Raw genomic sequence first — 18799 nt, 5'->3', positions numbered from 1 at the left:
TTCTTCTTGCACCGTTTTGGCTCAAAGCGAATATAAAAAACGTCATGTGTTTCGAATCCTCCTACGAAGTATGACGGATGTTTCCGTACCCAGGAGTTAGAACCTATGACACGCCAATTGCGTGTCCGAGAGTGTTTTCTTTTTACGCGTAGGGGTTTCGCACAATGTGGACCGTGATTTCAAAATAAGGATAGATACTTCAGATTAATGCAAAGATGTATTGATGTTTCTGGTTCTACATTTACTTATCAACTAACTTAAAACTAACGAAAATGTACAAAAGTAAATTCGCACCCCCTCTCCGTCATGGGTAGTACGCTGGTGGTCTTTTGCAAGATGTAAATGAGCCAGATGGCGGGACTTTCCCACTATTGTGAAAGAGACCACCAACGTACCGGCACCGGGGATGATTGTCGCCAGGAATATTGGAAGCGGCGTCATGAACTAAATTGGACCGGCCGCTCCAACATCCCGCCCCTCATTGAAGGCTTCCTTCAATATTAAATTTAAAAGATATATACTCCTATAGTCCATTCATTTTAAATCTTGGGTTTAGTAATAAAACTTGCCTGCTTTGACACTTGTCCGAAACTCAGTGAATCTAAAACTGTGTTCAATACCGAGTGTCAACTACCAAACCTGACCATAGGAATTTAACATGAAAAATAGTTTTTGCGTGATTTCAGGTACCTACTTCATTAAGAAATTGATTAAATTTAACATTTGTTAAATGGTCAAGTTATTAGAAACATTTTTATTCACATTTATCAAAATGTCGAAATATGTTTGTGTTTAAATTTACTACTAAAATCGCCCAATAATTTGATTATTAAAAATACCATTCCAAACATTAAATTTCTGAGGGCATTGCGTTCTTGTAGTTAAATTTATCCGCGGATTTTCTTGAGACAAATATCGAGTGTTCTGGGTGGCTCATTATTTAACATACATTTGCATTCGTCAGTAAAACATCTGTTTTTAGGTACTATAAATATGTTCTGCTTACCTTATCTATACGACGGGTGCAGGTAATAATAAGACATCCCAAGCATAGACAGAAAGGACATAATAATGGGGTTTTCCAGAATTTTAAAAATACAGGACCGGCCGGCCCTAAGCCACTAAACAATTACAGTCTTAGTTGTACCGTTCAAGAAATAACTTGTGTTGTGTAAAGTGAATTCAGTGCGTTAATTTTACTCAATATGTCAGGTGGTTTGGGTCATTTGACTTATCAGTCTGAACAAATTATTCTTAATGTGCTGGAATATTTTTTGCCAATACTGGTGAATCATCTAGTGAATTTGATTCAGATGACGATTAATTTTCTATTTGTTTATGTAAGTATTTTATTATTTTATTTATTAATTTACTTTAAAGTATACATGTAATGGATACTTTATTAATTACTCTTATTTCTTTATTTAGTAATCTTATTTCTCAAATACAAAATTTCCCAATACAAAATCAACAATCTCTTAACATTTTTTTGGTCACTGATCGCAAAATGTGTTTTAATTTTTTTTATTTGCGGATACTTTAAGGTCTCTTTCTTTTGCTCGTCGATAAGATGGTGAAAGTACGACGTGGTACCAATTTTATGTGAACAGAGGGATTACTACTTTACAGTACCCACACAATGAAAACTTGCCGCTTTCGTAATTTACGGCGTTTTGAGTTTACAACTTTACCCAAGATTTAAAATGAATGGACTATACAAATCAATTATGTATGGCACATCGGTGTGCACATGTACAATTGAAACTTAGGACTAAAGAACAAACGACAAAACAAAAAACAAAAAAAAACGAAATGAAAACAAACAAACAAAAATGGGTACTATCACTAAAAGTTCAAAAAAGTTCGAACACTATCACTGGTTAACTGTACCTAGAGGCCATGGGTAAAACACACACTTTGTTTATTGAGCGGGTCACTTCACCTTTTGAAGTTTTTAAAGTCACCACACGCACACAACCATCCTTTCCTGGGTGTAGGCGAACGACACGTGCCAAGCCCACTTCGATATTTGGAAGACGCTGGTTCCACTTACGGCGGGGTTGCAGCTGCGTCAGGTAGTCCACGGACCACCTTTTCCAGAAATGCCGAAGTTGTTCCACGTATTGCCATCGAGACAGCCGGTTGACGGGCAAAGGCGTTACGTCATGCTCCACGGGGGCAGTGAGCAGATCACCTATTAAGAAGTGGCTTAGGGAAAGGGCGATTAGGTCGGGCAGGGGACGATTGCGCCGATATGACCTGCTATAATCCGGGGTCTCCCAAATTACCTGTAATCCACAGGTACGATTGCGCCGGTACTAAATTTAATCCCTTAACGGGAAGGGTAATTAGAAAGGTACCTGTACCTGTTTGCAAATAAAGTAGGGGTAGTTGGGAATATTCGGACAGCGTTTTACTAAAATCATTAGTTTCGTCCAACAATATTCAAGTGATCGCTGGAATAAACGCTACAATGGAGAAGATGCTTAGTGAACGTGGCAAGATTCTTGTAATTTTCGAAAATTTTAAATTCCGAAATATACGTATGTAGTTTGTATATATTTTTTTGTAAATAAATGGTTTGTTGAGAATCTTTTATATTTTTTATATTTTTTATATTTGGTTTTCATAATTGATTTTAAACATCGTTGGGGCCCACCATTACCTACTACCTGTATTTTATTGAGGGGCTTACAAAATCAGGGGTGCGGCGCAATCGTGCCCAGGTATTAACAACCACTTGGGTCGCCTCGGCGCAATCGTACCATCGGCTTAAAACAAATCAGGTAATACCGGCGCAATCGTCCTATACCGATTAGGTCATTGGGGTCGTTGGAAATGGGTGTCAAAGGACGTGAATTCAGGCAGGCTTCGATCTGTGTTAGTACCGTGTGCATCTCCTCATATGTTAGTGATGTCAGACCAATCACTCTTTTAAGGTGTGACTTTACGGACCGGATACCTGCCTCCCATATCCCACCGTGATGGGGACTATGGGGAGGGATGAAATGCCACCGGACCGTGCGATCGGCTAGTCGGTCAATTACATCGCCTTCGAATTTTTGCGACTTTAACATTTCGCCAAGTTCGGATAATTCATTGCGAGCACCCACAAAATTCGTTCCGTTGTCCGAATATAAATTTGCAACGTGCCCGCGACGCGATATGAAGCGTTTGAGAGCGCCCAAAAACGATTGAGAACTCAAATCTCCGACGAGCTCTAAATGTAACGCTTTGGTCGCAAAGCAGACAAACAGGGCGATATAACCCTTTACCGTCCTTTTGCCTGTACCTCGACCCTCTTTCAGGTACACTGGACCGCCAAAGTCAACGCCACTGTTGAGAAAAGGTCGGGCCGGTTGAACGCGATCTTTGGGCAAATCACCCATTAATTGAGACGATGTCGTCGGATTTGCTCGGAAGCATTTGAGGCAATTGTGAATGATTCGCCGCACCACGGAGCGCCCCGACATGGGCCAGTACCTTTGTCGCAGAGAGGCCAATGTAGCCTGAGGGCCGACATGCAATAATGAGATGTGCTCCGATTGAACGATTAATTCGGTGATTTTGCACTTGGGTAACACTATTGGGTGCTTAACGTCCGAATGAGCGCCGGAATTTCTTAAACGACCTCCGACACGTATGAGTCCGCTATCGTCGAGGAAAGGGTTGAGTGATATCAGACGACTTTTCTTGCTGACGACCGCCCTCGAGTTCTTTGATTTCGGTACTAAACGCTTGATGCTGTACGTTTTTTAGGATGATAAGCATTGATCTTTGTAATTCAGATACTTTCAATGGACCGGTGTGCTTCGTGATGGGCTTTCGACAATTTTCCGCGAATCGTAAACAGTACGACAACACGCGTTGTAGTTTGCGCAACGATGAAAATCGAGTCAAAAAATCTGGTGGTAACATTTTCTCGGAAGTTATCGCGACAGCAACCACACGTCGTTGTTCCGGCAACTCCTGATCGTTGGCGAAGTTTGGATTCGTCTGACAGTACTTCGGCCAATGCTGTGCCTCGTTTGACAACCAGGATGGCCCGTGCCACCATAATGGAGAATCAATCAATTCGCGGGGTAAACAGCCTCGCGAAATTATGTCCGCAGGATTGTCTTTGATGTTGACGTAACTCCAGACGCAATTTTTTGTTAACACCTGAATCTCGGAAACAGGGTTTGCGACGAACGTTTTCCAAGTCGCTGGCTCGGCCGCTAACCACGACAAAACGATTTGAGAATCCGTCCAACAACATGTCTTCGCGATGGGCAAATTTAAAGATTGTCTTAGGCTAGCAATTAACTTTGATAGCAACAACGCCCCGCAGAGCTCCAAGCGAGGGAGAGTTATTGTCTTGAGGGGTGCCACTCGAGATTTAGCGCAAAGTAACCGGGTTTGATGGGGTGTCGCAGTGTTTAAGGATCTGATGTAGATGCATGCTCCGTAAGCGCGTTCGGATGCATCGCAAAAACCGTGGAGTTCGAATCCAATGGGATTCTGATTCGAAGTTACCTGCCGAGGAATCTCCAACTGATTCAATTCAGGTATAGTTCTCCCAGAGCTGCAGCGGTTTTATGGCAGGGTACCATTGTATAAACGTTAACAACACCGATAATAGGTTTAAACCGCAAGTACAACCCCTAATCGTAAATTCGTCCAAGTACTACCCTGTAAACTGACAGGTATAGAACGAAAATGATGATTGACAGGGGTCTGTTTATGTCGCGTATCGGCATCTCAACAGGCGTAATAATTACTATTGCCCTGCCATAAAACCGCTGCAGCTCTGGGAGAGGTAGTCAGGATCCTTATTGGGACGGACTCATCCCACCCAACATTTAACGACCATAGCGATTGGATCATTAATTTTGCAATTAGGATGACCGGACCCACAAGACCGAGAGGGTCAAAAATCTGCGCGGTGATTGATAAGATTCGTCGCTTGGTTACCCGATTTCCTGACTGGATCTGACATATGGAATATTTTAACGCGTCATGTGTGCAATTCCATAATAGACCTAATGTTTTGGAGTCGCCATGTTTATCGAAATTCACAATGACTTCATTTTCGCTTAACGTGGACAATAGCTCGGGCCAATTTGATGCCCATTTGTTTAACGGGAAACAGCCTCTGCCAAGGATTGCCACTATATTGTCGCGTAACGCGCGCGCTTCGCGGACCGTTTTTGCTCCAGTTAGCACGTCGTCCACATACGTGTCCTGCATGATTGACCGCTGAGCTTCGGGATTATTTGAGCCTTCTTTCAGCGCTACCTGTTGTATGCATCGCGTAGCCAGGTAGGACGATGACGCCATGCCGTAGGTAACCGTGTTAAGCTCGTAAACTTGAACCGGATGGGACGGGTCGCGACGCCATAAAATTCGTTGGTACTTTCTGTCCTCTTTGTCCAATTGTATTTGCCGATACATTTTTGTTATATCCGCGGATATCACGATGTTATGCAACCTAAAACGCGTAATGATAGCGAAGAGATCCTGTTGTACCACCGGACCTACCATTAATTTGTCGTTTAGACTGACACCGTTAGAGGTTTTGGCCGATGCGTCAAATACTATAATACGCGCAATTTAGTGGAAACACTGGACTCTTTTACTACCGAGTGATGAGGTAAAAAATACCAGTCGGAGAACATTTGGAGAACATTTCGCGATCTTCAATTGTTACCGGTGACATGTGATGCAACGATTGATATTCGTCCAAGAACAATTGATAGGAAACGCGCAAATCCGGAGATCTTTTTAATCGTATTTCAAGACCGTGTAACCTTTTCAAAGCGATGTCATAAGACGACCCTAACTCTTTTGAATTGTCTTTGAATGGTAGTCTGACTGTGAATCGGTCGTCATGGTCGCGTTTGACGGTGGAGATGGAATGTGTCTCACACGCTTGTTCCGCGGAAGTTAGCGATTTGTGAACCGGAGTTTCCTCGATTTTCCAAAATTTCTCAATTCGAGCGTCGAGCCTATTCACTGCGCTGGTTACGACATGTAAATTCGTCACGGAATTTTGCGGAAGTTTGGCAGGTAGACGTATTGCGCCCCCGGCTATCCATCCCAGGTGGGTCTTTTGGAAAACCGGGTGCACTTTGGTGGCCTTGATTTGACCGACACAGAGGAGGTCCCAAAAGATTTCAGCATCGATTAGAATATCTATGGGACCGGAACGATGAAATTGCGGATCCGCTAGCTTGATGTTATTTGGGATTTGGAGGAGACTTGCATTTATCGATTCCGCCGGCACTGAATAAGTTATGATCGGTACTACAAGACAATTCAAGTTAGCACCGAACGCATTGTGAAATGATTTGACTTGCAGACTGGCGATTTTATTGACAATGCTCCCGTTAGCATTACCAATTCCGGTGACGCGGATGTTGGTTTCTTTCGAATTGACCCTTAAACGTTTGCAAGTTTCGACCGTTACGAAGTTGGATTGAGACCCAACATCAATCAATGCGCGACACGATTGATATTTGCCGGTGTTGTCTCGTACGAGAATGACTGCTGTTGATAAAAGTACCTGCGATTCGTAACTATGACAGTGATGGTTAGCTACGATCGGGGTGTCTTCAGCCGCGTTTGTTGTCACAGGTGCTGGAGCAATGAGTTGTGCATTTTATTACAAATTTTACAAACTCCTGACTTGCACTGGGACGCGGAATGTGAAGTGCTCCTCCAGCAATTGAAACATAATTTTAACCTTTTGACTTCGGCGATCCGAGCCGAAACGGACAAATTTAAAAATTGTTTGCATTGATACATAAAATGGTTTTGATTGCACAACTTGCACGAGGGCTGTTGCGTAGCCAAGTTGGAGGAAGATCTCGTAAACGGCGCTTTTGATTTCTGTTGCGGAGTTGACTTGGATTGAACGTCACGGTTCTTTTCGGGGTTTTTGTGAAATTGGATCGCTTCCCATACGCGACAGCGATCTTTGAGGTACGCGTACATGTCCTTTAGCGTTGTATCGTTTTTTTGTTAGTTGTTTCCCATTCTCGCATGGTAAATGCATCTAATTTTAATTCGATTAAATGGATTATTAGAAGATCCCATGTTTCCGTCGGCGCATCTAACGTTTTTAACACTTTCAAGTGCAAATCTACCTTGTCGAGAAGCTGCCTCAGAGACGCGGGGGAATCTTTTGTGACGTTAGGTAAATCGAATAACGCGCAAATATGATTTTTTATGATCAAACGTTGATCATCATACCTTTCTTTCAGCAAAGCAATCGCGATTGGATAATTTTCGGTGGTGATGCCTAAAGATTTGATCACGCTACTGGCTTCTCCTGTGACGCACGAATTTAAATACTGAAATTTCTGTATCGGCGACAAAGATGCGTTGCTGTGAATTAGCGAATCAAATCTCTGATAAAATGAGAGCCACTGCTCCCAGCTTCCATCGAAAGAAGGTAAACTCATAGTCGGAAGCGCTACCGGTACGAAATTCGGATTGGTAACCGATTGATTTGAATGACGAGTGTTCGCGTTTGGCGTTTCCGATTTCGCCGCGTTGAGGATTGTGTTGACGCGAGCCACCGCTGCGCTAAAATTGTTTTCGAACTCTTCGCGGTAGTTGATCTGCTCATCTAACGCATCTCCTTCATCGACCTCAAATTCGATTTGTTTTTGGACGTTATCAAATTCGCTCTCTAAGTTTTTAAATTTCTCAAATCTCACTTGTAGTTGATCAAAATTCGGATTTTCTTGGTTGAGCTCGTCGACCATAGAAACAAACTTTGTGAGGCGGGCCTTCAATGCCCCTCTGGATTTGATTAATGCAGCTAATGATAGCTCAGGTATTTTGAAAGTTATGTACGAACGTTATGTAATGTAACCAACCGCAGTAATGACTAAATTCGTTCTGACTAAACGATGGTTTTTACTTCAAACCGCGATTTAAGGTATGCACACAATTTGGAGGGTTGGTGAGTGATAAGAAATGTGGATGAGAACAGTGGCGGCTCGTAACAATTTCAACTGGTACGGCAGATTCGTTGGTATTTTTTTTAAATGCTCAAAGTTGTCGCCGTATTTGTTCCATATTTATTTAAAATAATGTTTAATAATAATAATATGTAATATAATGGAAATTAAAAAAAACTTTTTTTTTGATAAAGAACAAATTCACTGTTCAGCAAGAACCAAGAGGAAGGTCTAGCTAGAGCAATTCTTGCTAGGAGGGGAGGATTAAGGAATTTGGTAAGGTAACGTAGGTAACTAATAATTTATTTAAAAAAAACGTAGCGAAACAACTATAAAAATGTAAAAAAAACAAATTCCAAAAAAAAATATCACAGATAATACCACGAGTAGGCAAAGTTATGTTTGCCATGAAAAAGAAGGGGCGCTTTTTACTTCATCCTCAACCGTAATTGTAATTACATTATTAATACTTTGATTGATCTCATTTTGTATGGTCTTGAACAAACCTGTGAAAATCGTGGATTCGTCTAAAAATTGTTTAAATTTATCATTATGCCGCTTAATAATTTTGCAAGTTCTCTAAAATTGCCCTGATTAAATGAATTTTCATTTTCATTATGCCCTCCAAACGCTAGCTCTTGTGTTCCTAAATAAATAGTGATGTCAATTAATCGTCCAAGGGTTTCGCGTTTTTCGGTGACTTTGGGATTATATTCAATAACACTTTCGCGATGTGCATTGTCTAAGACGTTTGCAATATTTGGTTGTTTTCTTCCAAATAATCTAAATTTTAGTAGGCCTTGTGTGTGATCTTTTGAAATACCGTGTTTTTGCAGTGCCCTACAGATCTCTTTACGATTGTTAAAGCCTGTACAGTTAGTTCCACGGACCTGGACATTGCTCAGAAAAAAGTAAGCACGGCCAACAAAACAATCTATTCCTAATTTCGCTACCTGTAATCCACTTGCACTTTTCATAGCATGAAACACAAAAACCACGATTGGAGCTGTCCGCTTTACTAATTACATACTAAATTTGACATGGCAGGACGAGGCCGTTTCAAATCCTTAACAAACAGTTTGTCATCGTAAAATAATGAAGAGAATTTATTTCTCAGTAAAAAATCTAGAGTATATGAATTATTATTGCTCACCACTTGTCGAACATTTGCCATTATTAACACAGAACAATAAAAATTAAAGTAACACAATTTAAACGTCAAACCGTTGAGTGCTATTGTGCTTCGAAACGAAATAAACAAAAACCCTTACTCTGCGTTAATGAGGTACGGCGCTGCCGTACCCAGAAACTGAATCGCTGTCGCCACCCAATACTTCCTAACAAATTCCTATTTTTATGCCAAAGCCAAATGCCCATCAACTTACATTTTCAGTTAAATTATATTATTTCAGTTTCATTATTTTTCTATAGATTTTTCTTAAATTTCTAAATGTAACATTTAATTTAAGAGCAATAATTTTATTAAATATTTCTTCTTCATCGAACTCAGTGAAGAAGAAGAAAACTTAAACATAATATTAAAGCTTCTTATGGTCTGTAAATATTAAATTGATATTTATGTATAAAAAAAAAATAGGAGCTAGGAGGTATTAATTATGTAGTGCTTTATTGAAAATGTTCACAAAAACCCACAGCTGTTTTCTCAATAAATACAAATTTCTATTATTTTATTAACAACTAAAAATGTTACTTTTTAATTAATAAGATCAATGAGAATTAAGAGATTCGTTAAAAAAAAACAATTCGAATCTATGAATCTAAAGACTGAAAAGCGGTGCGGTACGGCATGCAGTACCAACTAGGGAAGCGCATTGCAATAATCTCGACGTTCTGCGCATTTGGCAAGCATCGGTGCATTTAACGCAACTCTCGCTGTCGCTGATCTGGTACTACTTGCCGACCCAAACCCAAACAGCGTGCAATTTCATCGGACATGCTCACGCGTATATTTATTTTAATGCGCTCACTTTTACGGGATACTGGGACCATAAATTAATGGACCTTTGAATCTCCAGTAAGGGCTAATGTCATAAAATTTGAAAAATATATGCATATTAGAGAGATATGAATGATGAAACTTGTTTAAAAAAAAAAGTATAAATGAACTGTTTTAAATTGTGTTCTTTTCAAATAAATTTCTGGGTCGGCACTGCCGTATCTGCCGCCCCTGACCAGCCGCCACTGGATGAGAAGGAAGCCACTGACCTGCACTTTCCTTTGCTCTACGGGGGGTGTCGTCGCTGCCTCGGAAACCTCTGGGCCTGCAGATGGATTCGTCGCAATCTCGATTACGATCCTGGTTCGCTGCGAGGGCGCTCGATTGTTGCACTGGACTTTGATTGCACTGAAGCACTACTTTTTGATACACATCCGGCTCGAAGGACCAAAAAATGTTTCGGTTCAATTGCCTCCTACGAAGTATGACGGATGTTTCCGTACCCAGGAGTTTGAACCTATGACACGCCAATTGCGTGTCCGAGAGTGTTTTCTTTTTACGCGTAGGGGTTTCGCACAATGTGGACCGTGATTTCAAAATAAGGATAGATACTTCAGATTAATGCAAAGATGTATTGATGTTTCTGGTTCTACATTTACTTATCAACTAACTTAAAACTAACGAAAATGTACAAAAGTAAATTCGCACCCCCTCTCCGTCATGGGTAGTACGCTGGTGGTCTTTTGCAAGATGTGAATGAGCCAGATGGCGGGACTTTCCCACTATTGTGAAAGAGACCACCAACGTACCGGCACCGGGGATGATTGTCGCCAGGAATATTGGAAGCGGCGTCATAGACTAAATTGGACCGACCGCTCCAACATCATGATATATTCGCAAAAATTATACACATGAATTTAGCAGTTAAATTCAACTTATTAAAGGATACACAACCACATTATATTTATAAACCAGAAAGTTGTTTGGAAAATGACAATTACAAATTATATTTTGATCGTACAGTTTTAACTGACATTCATATTCAGCATAACAGACCAGACATTATTTTTTTAAATAAACAACAAAAGCAAGCATATCTTTTAGATATAGCTGTTCCAAATTCACACAATATAACACAGACATATAATACAATAATTAATAAATATTTAGAACTCTCCGTTGCTATGAGAAACCTTTGGTGTTTAGAAAAAAATTTGATTTTACCACTTATAATTTCAGCAACAGGAATAGTACCGCAATCTCTTTTTAAAAATTTAAAAAATTTGGACTTAGAGAACACATTGGTGGTTGAAATTCAAAAAGGTAAAAATAAAATTTATTATTTTATTTTTATATTATTATACTCATGTCATATCGTGAGGAAATTCCTTAACATTGACACAGAACATAAAACACAAAAAAGTCAAAATGTTGATAAGCACTGCACTATTACTTGATAGTATTATCCGTAATAGTGTATGTACTCCGGCAAAATTGCCATGCCGCCGGGTGGAGGTGGGATACGAGTTATCCCAATTCTTCTGAAATTGTGGGATTGTTGGTATTTCGTTCTCATTTTCTACAACCCAGACTGCTAAAGCTTCATCATAATGGTGAATATTAAGCTCATTATCCTTTGAGTTTAGTAATAAAGAAACAAGCTTTTTAACCCCATTAATTGAAGATAGGAAAGCAGGGAGGCAAATATCGGAAATGCAACGAATTCCCAGACCACCAAATCTAGTCGGTAAAGTGGACTGATGCCATTGTAAATCATTTAAACGTAAATTAAGTATTCTCTCTAAAAAAGACTTTAAAGAAGAATCAATTGAATTAACATAATTAGAAAATTTCCAAAATGGAGTTGTTCTTAATAAAAAATTAAATTTTGGTATGAAAAGACAGTTTTTGATTAAAGTATAAGCCACGTGTCTGTTAAGGAGTTCAGCTTTGTTTAAAAGATTTTCAACTGTAATTATAGTTTTTTCGACAGTGTTTTTGAAACCTTGGTCAAAGATTGGAGAGCCTAAAAGAGATAAACTTTCTCGGTCACATATTTTAATGCCTGGTGCTAAATTTTGAAATTCCTTTATGACTTTTAAATCTGTGTCTCCAGAACAGCAAAAGATCTCGGATTTGTTAAAGTTTAATTGAAGGCCAATTTCCTGAGATAAATTGATAACTTCCTTAAAGTCGGATAAAACTACTTCTGGGTAATCAGCTAAGGTTGAGAATCCAAAGATAAAATAATTGGTTGAATGGCAAGACTAAAAATCATGGGACCGCAGGGATCTCCTTGCTGGGCTCCAACAGAAGAAGAAATTAAATGATTACCGAAAAATAAAGTTGAAGGATTTCTATAGCATTGATAAAGATAAGGGTACAGAAGTGGGGTATGACATTGGACTTCTTTTAGAATACAATCCCGTTCGACTGAGTTAAATGCGTTTTTGAAATCTAATTTAAACACTTAAGAAGGTGAATAACATCAGTGATTCAGTTAAAAAAGTAACAATGAAAATTAAAGGAATGGTTTGAAGTGTCCTCCACTTTGCTCTGAATATCTTCTTACTCTCTTGTTTTCAAATAGTTATTTTTGTTACAAGTACCTAAAACATTGCTTTTGTGGACGAATCGTTGCTGTTTCCGGACGAGGCGACAGCCGACAGGCGACAGCCGACTGAGGGAAGCATTATCTCCCGCATGAAAATAAAACTCATTGCGTGCAACAGTTGCAGTAAATCAAGTGGCCCGATCATGGTGTTGTACCTACCTACAAACCTTCAAGAATTTATTCCATTCTTGAAGGTGATATCTGAAATTCCGAAACATACTTCCCCCATTCTCGTACACTGCAAGTACGTGTCTTGACATAACCAGTATCGTTTAGTTCTAACATCACAATAATATAGTAGGTACAGGATGTGACCAACGGGCACAGTGCTTATGTGTGACATTGTTTTAAAAATAGCCCAATATAAAAAGCAAGTAAATTTCGCAGAGGTATTGAAGCAATTAAGAAACCAAAGGCCTTGTCTGGTCAACACTGTGGACCACTACCTCTTCGCTCACCGTGTAGTTGTGGAGTATTTTAAACAAAAAAAGAAGAATTCGCCTTCTTCATTTAGAATTATGAATATGATTTATCTATGTATAATTTAGTGGTAACATTAGTTCAGTAGTGTCTAGATCTTAAATTTTGGTGAGACACATTTTAGTTATGTTCTCAAAATACATCTACGAGTATGTATGAGTATAATTATGTATTTCTTTTTTTGACTTGTTTTTTCCAACTGTATTAATTTTTTTTCTCAAAAATTTCCTTAGTAAGATAACAAAATTTTTATACTGTCATTTAGACAATTAAAAGGGCTATCAGAATCAAGAAAAAAAATAGGGGATTTCCATTTAAAAAAACTATCGAAGACGTCATAACTCGAAAACAAATGACTGCTTGGAATTTTCTTTGGTACTAAAGCGTGTATTTTTATAAACTAAAATTGACTTGTCCAAAGATTTTTTTGAAAAAAAAAATGTTTAATTTTTAACGAATATATTCCATACTTTTGCCGCTCACTGTAACGGGTGTTTTTTTAAATTTGGCGTCCAAGTAGGCGTCGAACATTCAATTGTAAACGCACTATACAGGTTACGGATCACGGATCAGCTGTTTAAATCTTACGCTTTTACACGAATGGTGCGCTCTCAATCGACTCTCCATTCCAACGCCTATTTCGACGCCAAATTTTAAAAAACACTCTTTATATAGAATGCAAAGTCAATGTATGCGAAATTTTTTGGTTTTAAGAGCTTAGCCCCAAATATAAAGATGTCGCTTGGAATTGTAATACATAAGACTGCATAAGACACTCGTCTCTTATCCCGGCCAGTCACATTCGAAAAATGTCTGTTTTTGATAATTGCTATTGATAACATAGAACGTATGTATAGAACCAAGGCGATCTTCATTTACCAGGCCATGACACTGACCAAAGACAGTGTGCTATGGGATGGCCTACCACAGTCTGGCAACATTGCTTCACCAACATTTAGTGAAAAAATTCGAAATCTACTAAACCTGTCATTGTATTTGCATTTGTCAAATATGAGTGATCTAATTTTACGACAGTTCAAAAATGCGTTATGGCATTGTAATATATATGTAGTTTAAAACCACCTTGGAGACAGAAAAATAACGGTGCTCATTACTGTTACTGATAACACTAGTTTACACAGTATCTGTTGCCTCAGATTTTTTTGCCAAAAATGCCTCTAGTTTTTTTTCTATCAGCTCTAGTTTTTGAGTTATAAATAACCCATACTTTTGTTAGTGCAAGCAGATTTTTCTCTTTCAATCGTGAAGCTAACGATTCAGAGACTTGTTTTGAGAGGTTCAAATTTCTTGAGAGATCATTGTTGCATTTCTGTTACATCCAACTGTACCCAACTGTCTGGACGGGTGCTCACACCCCCACCCTCATTTTTCGTAGAACTAGGTATACTGTGGCGGACACAATATTCGGACACCCAATAAACCTAAGCCAAATACCCACAATTATGTTAACAATAAGCAGTAACCATAGCCATAAATCACCAAACTGTGAGGGTTCGCTTGAAAGTTTGAAGTACTTGAAAAAATCCTAATTAGGAAAAACCCGGCGAACGTAGTTTCTATTCAACACAAAGTAGGTTACCCACAGTAATTTTTTCAATGTTGTGGGGCTATTTCGTCAATACCTTTTCTTAAAAATTGTAATGTTTCCTCGTAAGTTCAATGGGAGTGAAGATGTAATGGTACGGAGGAAGCCATAAAATTGTGTGACCATATTTTTTTGCAATTTCATCAATCATAAAACATTTTTCGAAAGAAACTGTACTGTCCTTGGAATTTCGTAATACGGTCCATCATAAGAAAAAAGCGTGTTTGGAATCTCTCATTGATTTACAACCAACCGACCCTTCCTATTGTGGGTCTAATTATGGGCACTTGGCTTGGGTTTATTGGGTGTCCGAATATTGTGTCCGCTACAGTAGTTTGTTTTCAAACTATATGCAGTTGTATCAGTTTATAACACGAACTACATGTATGTAGCTATCTCCTTTCAACACATGCCAAACAAGTTCGTTGCCTCTGCTACGTTCGCTATTAAGATTGTCGCTCTAGCATCTCATTCTAAACCGTACGATTAGAGTAACATAGAACTTTTGACGTGCGTCTACCTCGCCCCGGCGTAAGATGTCCACCAAACGAAATTCGAAATAAATACACAACTGCGTATGCGCATCATTCATTGGAAAGTCTAATGGATATTTGGATTGTTCCAAGCGATTATTACGATTTATTCGATTATCAAAATATATATCGATTATGCCCAACACTACAAAATACAATAATTTTTTGACAATAGCGGTAACATAATCAACTCATTATGCCTTGCTGTCAAATGTCAAATACGGACGAACGGTATGTCGTCTTCTTGATTCAGGCGTGACGTCATTGCATATCCAGGTGTCCCAAAAATGGCGTACAAACTACTTACTACCTTATCGAGGATGCTTAAATGTATCTACATGAAAAAATTATGGAAAAAATGTTTCCGACAAAAACATCAATTATTTTTATTATTATTATTAACGATAATACAATTTAAACAAAGATAAATTCATACATCATTACCTTGCAATGTTACCGTAGAGGATTTAAAATAATTTTTTCGATTTCCAAAACTTCAAAATTCTCTATTATGCAGGATTAGATATTGGTAGTGAGTGATCTTGTACTTTGTGATAATATGTACGATTAGAAGTAGCTGTCATTACAATTTCATACATATATTTCAAAATAATTGACCTGTTAAGTGCCACATTCAAAGACCGCCAAATCAGAAAATAAGTCCAATAGAATTTTTGTAACATTTTTCTGGCGTTTACGGTCATCTCCTCTACACCGTAGTGCACCGTTAGTACGCCATTTTTGGGACACCCTGTATTTCGCATATAAACTATAGTATATAAGATGTAAAATTTGTAAATAGTAGAGACTTGGACTTAGACAGAAGATTTAGATTAGAAACCAGTAAGAAAAAAAAGGTCATTGTTCGCTTTAACTACTTCTGGAATTTTCGCGTTTTTCTGGCTAGACAGCCTCAGGGCGTCCTCCTAGATCGTTTCCCACCATTCAAACCTTGTGCATGACATTTTTGCGCGGTTGTACTCTATTTGGTTGTTTACCACGTCTGTTTCCAAGACGGTAAGCTATGTTTACCCGTTGCTAACGATAAACTCGACGGTAAGTAATTTTTGGTGTTTTAGAACGGTAAGTAAATTTATTCAAAATTAATCAATTATTATAATAATTTTTATGTAGACAGAAGTTGAAGACAAGAAGTCGGGGCACTTTCTGGAAACTTATATAGCTCTTGTAGTCGACCTTCCTTGGCAATGGAATGAAAGAACATTAGCGGACTTGCCGCAACATTACCATTGTCAAAATTGTCATACCTCGAATTTTTCTTGTCTTCTTGATTACACATTGAGGTCGTTGGTTTCGGAAATTCTCTATTTATGTAGACAGAAGTTGAAGACAAGATGTTAGCACTTTCTGGAAACTCACACGGCTCTTGTAGTCGACCTTCCTTGGCGCTGCAATTAAATAACATTAGGAAACTTGCCGCGACATTAGCATTATCAAAATTTTCATACCCTGAACATTGATTGTCTTCTTGATTACACATTGAGGTCGTTAGTTTCAAAAATTCTTTATTTGTGACGCACCCCACATTCAAAGTTTCTTCTACAACATCCACTTCGTTTTCGGAATCACTAAATATCACTTATTTTACTGCTTGTTTTTCAACACAACTGGCGATATTTGCGCACAAAAACTGCAATGGCGGTAGTTGTTTGCAGATTGCCTTAGAAACGCGATACAAAAATCGACATTGTAGCAACACGCTGTAAAGGGTATAAACACGTATCGCATTGGGCCCATTCTAGATGTGAATGTTTTGTAATAAATATTCTATCGCGCAAAAAATCTCATAAGCATCACGAACGTTAATGACATTGTCATTACCGTTCTTCTATCCCACCTCCACCCGGCGGCACGGCAATTTTGCCGGAGTACGAGGGCGGGTTGATAAATTCGCGCGATCATACAGAAACAAAGGAATAATTTAAAAAAAGAAACTTTATTTTTCAACGTAATCTCCTTCTAAATCCATACATTTGGTCCATCTGTGTTCAAGCTTCTTTATTCCGTCTCGGAAGTGATTTTCGTCTAACCCTTCAAAATAATCGTTCACTGTTGAAATTAACGCTTCATTTGTGCAGAATTTTTTGCCCCCGAGGAAAATTTTTAACTTAGGAAATAGGTGAAAGTCAGATGGTGCCAAATCTGGTGAATACGGGGGGGTGCGGTACTAATTCGAACCCTAATTCTTTAATTTTTTGTGCAGCAACCGTACAGGAATGAACAGGTGCATTGTCTTGGTGAAAGAGCACTTTCTTCCTATACATTCCTGGACGTTTTTCAGCGATAGCTGTTTTTAAACGATTTAGAAGGTTTGCGTAATATTCGCCGTTTATGGTCTTGCCTTTTTGAAGATAGTCTATGAACAATATCCCTTTCGCATCCCAAAAAACCAAGGCCATCACTTTTCCCGCCGATAAAACTGTCTTGGCCTTCTTTGGAGCTGGTTCTCCACGTTTGGTCCACATCTTCGACTGTTGTTTGGATTCGGGCGTATAGTAATGAACCCAGGTTTCGTCACAAGTAACAAATCGACGCAAAAAATCTCTTGTGTTGCGTTTAAAAAATTCTAAATTATTAATCGACATTTGACTGCGAACACGTTTTTGTTCAAAATTAGCCATTTCCACTGAATTAGTAGCAAGGTTTAACTCAAAAAATTGCCTACGAAATACGGTTTGTCACAACTTTATCAAACTTTGACAGTAAATTGGTAAAGCATCGGTTGTCAAGATGTGATGTACATTTTTTTTATTTTACGGTCTTCTCTAGGCGATCGCGCGAATTAATCAACTCGCCCTCGTACATACACTATTACGGATAATACTATCAAGTAATAGTGCAGTGCTTATCAACATAATTACCGGCGTCTCGCCTCCGCATTTTGACTTTTTTGTGTTTTATGTTCTGTGTCAATGTTAAGGAATTTCCTCACGATGTGACATGAGTATAATAATATACCTTTTTGAATTTCAACCACCAATGTGTTCTCTAAGTCCAAAATTTTTAAATTTTTAAAAAGAGATTGGGGTACTATTCCTGTTGCTGAAATTATAAATGGTAAAATCGAAATTTTTTCTAAACACCAAAGATTTCTCATAGCAACGGAGAGTTCTAAATATTTATTAATTTTTGTATTATATGTCTGTGTTATATTGTGTGAATTTGGAACAGCTATATCTAAAAGATATGCTTGCTTTTGTTGTTTATTTAAAATAATAATGTCTGGTCTGTTATGCTGAATGTGAATGTCAGTTAAAACTGTCCGATCAAAATATAATTTGTAATTGTCATTTTCTAAACAACTTTCTGGTTTATAAATGTAATGTGGTTGTGTATCCTTTAATAAATTGAATTTAACTGCTAAATTCATGTGTATAATTTTTGCGAATATATCATGACGTTTTTTATATTCGCTTTGAGCCAAAACGGTGCAAGAAGAAATGATATGTTCAATGGTTTCCCCTTCAGTTCCGCAAATCCTACATTTATCAATGATCGATTGTAAACCGCATATGTGTTTTTTATAATTTCTTGTATTTATAACACGATCTTGTATTGCAAATATAAAACCCTCAGTCTCAGGATGAATATTTGATTTTTTAAGCCATGCATGAGAAGCTTGAATATTAATTTCTGGCT

The 18799-nt window shown here is 38.4% G+C and overlaps 2 protein-coding genes across 2 annotated transcripts; both read right to left on the bottom strand.

Moving 5' to 3' along the window:
* Nucleotides 1–1880: 1880 nt before the first annotated feature.
* LOC138125079 (uncharacterized) lies at nucleotides 1881–6715 on the bottom strand. Its single transcript, XM_069040346.1, has 6 exons — nucleotides 6661–6715; nucleotides 5644–6618; nucleotides 4954–5576; nucleotides 3686–4515; nucleotides 2766–3621; nucleotides 1881–2288 (listed from the first exon to the last, which is right to left on the bottom strand). The coding sequence occupies exons 1-6, from the start codon at nucleotides 6713–6715 to the stop codon at nucleotides 1881–1883; spliced, it is 3747 nt and encodes a 1248-aa protein (XP_068896447.1).
* Nucleotides 6716–6980: 265 nt separating this feature from the next.
* Nucleotides 6981–7751, bottom strand: LOC138125078 (uncharacterized). The gene has a single exon (XM_069040345.1). The coding sequence runs from the start codon at nucleotides 7749–7751 to the stop codon at nucleotides 6981–6983; it is 771 nt and encodes a 256-aa protein (XP_068896446.1).
* Nucleotides 7752–18799: the final 11048 nt, after the last annotated feature.

Source organism: Tenebrio molitor, chromosome 2, assembly GCF_963966145.1.
Source record: "Tenebrio molitor chromosome 2, icTenMoli1.1, whole genome shotgun sequence".
NCBI lineage: Eukaryota > Metazoa > Arthropoda > Insecta > Coleoptera > Tenebrionidae > Tenebrio > Tenebrio molitor.
Note: the sequence above shows the minus strand (reverse complement) of the source record. Positions and strands in the feature narration are given on the sequence as shown.

Coding starts and splice junctions, on each gene's coding strand:
- LOC138125079 (XM_069040346.1), bottom strand. CDS start 6,715: ATGTTTCAATTGCTGGAGGAGCACTTCACATTCCGCGTCCCAGTGCAA. Junction 6,619..6,660: donor CGTCCCAGTGCAAGTCAGGA/GTTTGTAAAATT, acceptor TCATTGCTCCAG/CACCTGTGACAACAAACGCG. Junction 5,577..5,643: donor CTCCAAATGTTCTCCGACTG/GTATTTTTTACC, acceptor CGCGTATTATAG/TATTTGACGCATCGGCCAAA.
- LOC138125078 (XM_069040345.1), bottom strand. CDS start 7,751: ATGGTCGACGAGCTCAACCAAGAAAATCCGAATTTTGATCAACTACAA.